The following is a 7,406-nucleotide window of genomic DNA, read 5'->3' as shown; positions in this document are numbered from 1 at the left end:
ATGTTTTCCTTACTTCTTGACCCCTTGTTCTCCTAAAAATACTATTCAAAACTCATTCAATTAATGAGAATCAAACAGGCTCTATAGTCCATGTTTCGTTCTCATTTTTAAAATTTAATACTTCACAATATGTATATGCTTAATTGTAGGCATGCTTTGAAGCATATGAAGGAAGGGAGTAGCATAATCAACACAACATCAGTGACTGCATACAAAGGGAATGCTAAATTACTCGACTACACATCGACAAAAGGGGCGATTGTGGCTTTCACTAGGGGACTTGCATTACAACTTGTGAAGAAAGGAATCCGCGTAAATGGCGTGGCACCTGGTCCTATTTGGACACCTCTGATTCCAGCGTCTTTCAGCGAAGAAGAAACTGCGAACTTTGGGAAAGAAGTGCCAATGCAGAGGGCAGGGCAGACGATAGAGGTTGCTCCATCTTATGTCTTTCTTGCTTCAAATGTGGACTCATCTTATATAAGTGGACAAATCCTTCATCCTAATGGTGGAACCATAGTCAATGGCTAGTTAGCCTATTGTGTCATGGGGTTTTGTTAAATAGAATTATGTACTGAGGGATGGTCTGTTGATAGTCTTCAACTTGTACTACTGTGTTTGCATGGTGTTGAATAAAACTCTTATAAAGATATTTGTGCAAATCTTGTTGATAAAATGAGAAGCTAATTAAATTAGCGGATCCCACGTGAATTTAAAAAATATCAGTTTGTGATCCTCACCCTTAAAATTTATACATGTAGCATGATCTTTCTTGGGTTGTTCCACTTGTACATTATGAAATGTATATCAAGGTGTTCTTCTCTTACATGGGGTTCCACTCCACCCGATGTACATCAAGCACAGGAGGTGGAGCCAGGATTTTAGGTTAATGCAGCAAAAATTTTTCACCACAAGATTTTGGTCATGGATTTGATGACGATAAAAAAAGTAAAACAATAGTGCAACAATACTAAAAACGACATAATTTATATGTTACACTTGTTCTTTGCGAGTTTTCATACCTTGATATCGTTGTATAATAACTTCATTATCGAGCTTTAAAAATATATCTTTTTCCACATAAACAATTATGATATCATTCATCCACTGATCACCCATCCGATTGTACAATCTATCTTTTATGATGTTCATTGCAAAAAAGACTCTCTCCACAATAGCGGTACTAGTCAGTAAAAGCAATGCTAAAGTCAAAAGTTTGTAAACCAATGATACACTTTATCTTTTTTTTCTCTGAACTAACTTCTCCGCAAGATCACCAAGGTCATTCAACCTTTCAAACTCTTTGTTAGAGTGCATGTCAAAAATATAAGTCTCAAGTTGATTGCTAAGTACAAGGACATCTATTGCAGAAAAATATAATGGATAAAGCCTAGCAAGTCAAATCGAGCTTTTCTTTTCAAAAGAAGAAAATGAATCTTGTGGACACAGACAAGCTACACAAAGAAGTAATTCCGTATTTACCTCCGAAAAGCAGTCATTCAATTTTTGAAGTTGTAAATCGATAACAGAGTAGAACAAATCTATCCGATAATGATGTAAATTTGTAAGTTCTGGAGGATTACGCTGTGGGCGACCATAAAGTGCACGGGGTACAAACATATCATTCATGTTGGGTACATCAATATAATGTTGTCAACATAAAGAACATACTTCTTCCAAAAATGAGTCCCACATTTCATCTCTCATTATTTGGAGCCGTTGTTTGCACAATTTCACCAATTGCATTGTATTTACAATATTCTGATCTTTCATTTGCTATGCCTTTGACAGTTAATTTGACATCTTCAAGATATTTCTCATCAACTGTAAATCAAACGCAAAATCAAATGTTTGTATCGACTCCAATAAATTTGTTGCATCAGATCTTTAATCACAAGATTCATCTTCAAAAATCATTTTAACTACATCACTAACTTAAGAAAACATGGCAAACAAGCTGACAAAAGAATTATAATGTGAACCCCATCGTGTATTACCAGAACATTGAAGGGTCATTTCTTGATCAAGTCCTCATCTACTTAAAATCTTACCTATTTCCAATGCCTCAACAACAAAGTCTGATTATTTTTCTCGAAGAAAATTACAAAGCTTAGAAGATGCTCCAATGGTATTTACCACATCACCAACAACACAAAAGAAGTTCTTAAGTTATATCTAGAACAGTGAATGTAACATGTTCAATCCCTATGAAGCGTTCATTCACATGTCCACTCTTGTCTACATAACGTAATACAATTGACATCTGCTCCTTCATTGACACATTATGCGATTCATCAACTAGAATAAAAAATAATGAATCGCCAATATCTTTGATAATGACATTGATTGTCTCAACGGCACAAGCACTTACTATATCCTTTTGAATATCAGTGATGTCAATTTTCAATTTTGAGGAGCATTTTCTAATGTCACGGCATTAATATTTTCATTATGAGCAGTCAAAAATTGCAATAGGACTAAGAAATTACCTGGATTGAGAGAATTCTTAGATTTCTCATGACCCCAGAATGGTTGCCCCTTGTTGCGATAGAACTCGAACACAATCAATGGATGCATTAAGACGGGTAACATATGCACTTCTTAATTGTTCTGACTGTTTATAGAAAGCAAATTGAATGTGTTGCTTTTGATTCATCAAAACTTCACACTTAATGCGAGTTTGATTATGTGCACTATCATGAAGTTCAACATGCGTATGAAGTCTTTTTTTTTTATCTTTCTAATATGTAAAACCTTCTCCAACAAAAGACTCACCTCCACCTTGCTTTCTATAACTTGTTTTGAAAAGGTAACAGTACAAACAATAAATAGCATCCTTTTCTACACTGTACTCCAACCAAGGACCGAACTCTTTAAACTAAGAAGGATTGAATCGTCTAGTTGTTACTCCAAATTGTCGTTTTGGAAAGTCATGATCTTGAGGCTGACAAGGAGCCTTTAACATATACGCTCTTCGAACATGATCTCTAATGTTAGCATTGTAATCCGAAATTGGTATCCTTAGTTCAGGATCAGCTGGAAGGTTTGCGACATCAAATTCCACATTATTCGATATCCCCCCGACAACATTATCTACATTCCTTTTTGTTTGAAAGTATCTCTTCATTTGAAATCTGGATCTAAACATTTGATATTCAATTGCTACTAGAAGTGGGAGTAATTCAGAATGACAAAAGAATCGCAAATACTAAAAGCAACTCACAAAATTCAGTGCAATTCATAATTTCACATAATCTATTCACTATGCATTTCATAAATTTCACATAATCAATTTACAGTGCAATACGCCAATGCCTATATACACCATTTGTCCAGTATGATTCACAATTTCACATAATCAATTCATAGTCTAATTCAAAATTTCACAATGCAATATATACTATTTTCAAATTCTAAGCAACTTGAACTTACAATCGCAAATTCGCAAAGAGCCAGAGCCCAAAGGCAATTGAAGAATAAAATGCTAATTTCATATGTAAAAGAATAAAAAATATATATTATTACAATTTACACAAATTGAAATAACAAAAAGGGGGGGCGAAATTGGGGCTTCAAGTGCTTCACCTTCTGCGTTCAGCCGTCTAGCTTCTTCTTTTGCTGGCTGCTGTCGGTTGGTGCCTTGGCGGTTGTCGTGTCTTGAGACTCAAAGGTTAAGGAGCGACCGGTGGAGTTGAGGATGTAGAGTCGAAGTCAGATATGTCAAGATGAGAGCCTAGAGTAGGAGATATACAATAATGGACTGTCGAAGAGGGAAAAAGAACTATGACTACTGTTGGAGATGACGAAGAGGGAAAGGGAACGACAGGCAATGACCGATCACTGGTGGAGAGGGAAGTAGTAAAGTGCGAGTGTGCTATGCGAAGTTGTAAAGGGATGAAGTTGTCTCACAGACAAAGGGTTGAAATGAATGAATGGGTTTGGATAAATTGATTCAATTGAATTTTGAGGAGAATGGGTCTAATTGGGTTTCTCTCTCTGGGCTGGACAGGGTAGTGGGTTAAAAAAAATGGGCCCAAAAGTCCAATGCGGGCATTTGCCCGCACTGGACATACTTGGGGCTCCGCCCCAGATCAAGCATAACTCTCATTTCTTTCCTTCAAAAAATTTGTTTCGTGACTTTTTCTTATTTTTAACTATGCATATACTTTTTAATACAATTATTTTAGAAATCAAACTATTTTCGTAATTTTTTTCCCAATTACAATCTCCATTTCTTCTGAAATTTTAGTAGCCTATCCGAGCATGTTATGGCATTCTTATATATAATGCTTCTCTGATAGACATGCCATAGCATAAAGTATATGTACTTGAGTTAGGTTTTTCTTCTAGACTTGGGAAAAGAACTTCATAGTTCATGGTCATTTGAAGGGATCGATGTTTCGAAAATCACTAAAAGGGCTAGTTGGCTTCTTTTTTTCTTTTTTCTTTTTTTCCTTGTTGCACTCATTCACTTTGGAAGCGAGATAAATTGAAACATTTTATCCGAAGAACGCTGAGCTTACGGGGACTACACAGTGTAATTTTCCTCTCAAACATGAATTGGCTCCACATAAATAGAAAGAGCATATTAGTGTGAGGACCTTCATCGAGAAAAAATGGCAATGGCACGGTGATGTCTTGACCTATGTCTAGTCATGGTCGAAGGCATGTAGGATGTTCGGACAATGGGAATAAATCAAGATGTTTGAGCAAGTGTTCGATAACATTAAGACATTGTTGTTCAATTGACTTTAGTTCACGATGCCAGTGTATTTTTAGGCACGCGGGAGTCAAGTGACGGTGATTATAAGTAGTTTTCCTTTGTATTTGAGTATATATATATATATATATATATATATATATATATATGTACTCGTTTCTTTGTTTTTTGCGAGAGATAGAAGGTTGGGATAGTTCCCATAAATTTTTATGTCGTCTTGATTATTCAATCTTCTGCATATATACTCGGTAAAATTTCGTGATTTTTCAGAACAGAATGTGTAGAAAACATGTTTTGACTTGCATGCAAAGACATATGGTTGCATCAAAATTGCTAGAATGTGACTCTGCTATATATTGAAAAACGAAACTCTTATTGATTTTGAATTTGTTTTGCTTCAGAATAATTACAAAATTAAATAAAGACAGAACGGCCCCCATGATTATGGATCATCTACATGTGCTTGACGTGGAAACATGCAAGACTTCAGTAATTAATGTTCTTTCTTTATCTTCTTTCTTAACGCGTATCTTTCCTTTCTCCCCACATAAGCACTTTATTATTTTTTCCATTAATACTTTTTTTCTTTAAAGGAAAAACATAATAAAAAATAAGGTAATACCTTAGCTACTAAGCTTTCTATTTATAAAATTTGGAAATAAAATTTATTTTTATTTTCTTTCTTTCTTTTTCTTTTCCCTCGAAACAACAAATAATTTACATATTTTTTCACATACTACAATTATTCTATTAAATTAACTTTAATGAGAGAATTGATTTTCCGTTTCTTGCTTAAATATATTATATATATATAAATTTCAGATTCTTTGAAAACAATAAATTTCATAATTGATATGTCAAACTGATCATTTTCCTTGTGTCGAAAGAATGCGAGAAATTTGAATAAAAAAATAAAAAATGAGAAGTTAATTAATATTCCCTTCCTATATAACTATTGCCAAAAATGGTTCTTTTTTTCTTTTAATCTTTCTCTTTCTCAAAAAGATGAATAATAAGATAAAGAGATGCTTATAGAATAGAATATATTGCATAATTCCAGCAAGGCATAACCTTCATGGCTAAGATTTCAACTTCAGATAATGCCTCAACATTACGTTTTTTTTCCCTTCTCTCTCTTTTTTTTTTTTAAATGATGAGGAAACCCATAGCCACTTCGGGGCGTACTGGGTAAACCCTCGAGCTGACGCAATAACTTACAAATCATTTTAGCCAGGTAAACCACACTAGGGAAGCTCGATGCGACAGACTCGATCGAAAAGGTGTTGGTAGAGGAAATCGATACGTAATCTTACTTATGTACTAAGTTGAATATTGTATATTTCGTTTTAAATTAATAAGAAATAACATAAAAACATATATTTTTTACTTGCTTTCCGCATTTGTGCACATTCATCTTCTCTTTGAAAGATTTTCTTTTGCACTTTCGACTGGACCAACCCTGGAGGTCAAGTTTACCTTCTATTCCATTATCTATTTTAAATGAGGAGTTAAAGTTTGTCAAGTTTCTCTTTTTTCACACATTGGATTCAATAATTTCCTTACAATTAATTTAAGTGAAATTTAATATGTTTGGTCTCTTAAATTCAATATTTTTAAGTTAACTAATTAACAGAATAAGGTAAAACATCCCTCTAAAGTGTTTAATAACTTAAAAATTGAGTATAATCCTTTATTTATCTAGCAGCCATGTCTCTCCAACTTTCAATTCGTGATAATCATGTCCTCGACCTTTTAAAATTGTATATGAGGTATTCCCATCTTGCAGAAATGTTTATCTAGACGTTAAATATTCATACAATAAAGACATGATGATTGCCTCAAAGGTAATGTATTCAAGAAAGATTTCTTTTATCCTAAAAAATCAAATGGAGTCTAATTAAATAACATTAAATATTTCTCTTTACGATGATTTTACCTCTCAATTAAGTATTGTTAAGGGATGTGTTATCCCACATCGGTTAAATACTAAAATATTGACCAATTTAAAAAGATCTTGAATTACTTTTTTTAATAAGGTTGACCTTATTAAGATGGACCCCAAATCTTAATATTGTATCAGAGCTATCCCGTGAATTTCAAAATTGGTCTGCTCAAATGAGCTATCATCTTGAGGGGGCCTGTTAAGGGATGTATTATCCCACATCGGTTAAATACTGAAATATTGACCAACTTACAAAAATTTTGGGTTACTCCTCTTAATAAAGTTAATATTATTAAGATGGACCCCAAATCTTAACAGGTATTACGTGCATATCGTAGAGAATGGCAGAGGGGTGCGCGGGGCCAAGCGGCCATTATCGTCCCCATCCGTCCATTGATTTTTGGGTGAAATTAAAATATTTTCATTTAAATCTCTTTAATTATTTAATTATTATTATTTTATATATAATTCAAATTGAAAAATATAAAGATTCGGAATAGGTTCGAGAAATTTAGGATGATGACTATGCTTTTCATCTTCGCATCATTCGAGATGGGATAATACGGAGTGAGAAATTTTACATCTCTAGTATTGCACATAGCCATTTTATTCAATTTAAATTAGGCTTATTACTTTTAAGTAAATGACTTTTGTAGAGTATAATGAACTTTTATTGACATTTGTAGATTCTTACTGAATCAATGAAGGTCTTTCATAAAATACTAGAAACTTTCAGTTTATTTA

General features: G+C 33.6%; 1 protein-coding gene across 1 annotated transcript; it reads left to right on the top strand.

Moving 5' to 3' along the window:
- The first annotated feature begins 7 nt into the window (after positions 1–7).
- LOC111389358 (NADPH-dependent aldehyde reductase 1, chloroplastic-like) lies at positions 8–662 on the top strand. Its single transcript, XM_023014285.1, has one exon. It carries the CDS (start codon positions 130–132, stop codon positions 529–531), a length of 402 nt encoding a protein of 133 aa, XP_022870053.1. The 5' UTR covers positions 8–129; the 3' UTR covers positions 532–662.
- Positions 663–7,406: the final 6,744 nt, after the last annotated feature.

This window comes from Olea europaea, chromosome 3, assembly GCF_002742605.1.
Source record: "Olea europaea var. sylvestris chromosome 3, O_europaea_v1, whole genome shotgun sequence".
NCBI lineage: Eukaryota > Viridiplantae > Streptophyta > Magnoliopsida > Lamiales > Oleaceae > Olea > Olea europaea.
Note: the sequence above shows the minus strand (reverse complement) of the source record. Positions and strands in the feature narration are given on the sequence as shown.

Coding starts and splice junctions, on each gene's coding strand:
- LOC111389358 (XM_023014285.1), top strand. CDS start 130: ATGTATATGCTTAATTGTAGGCATGCTTTGAAGCATATGAAGGAAGGG.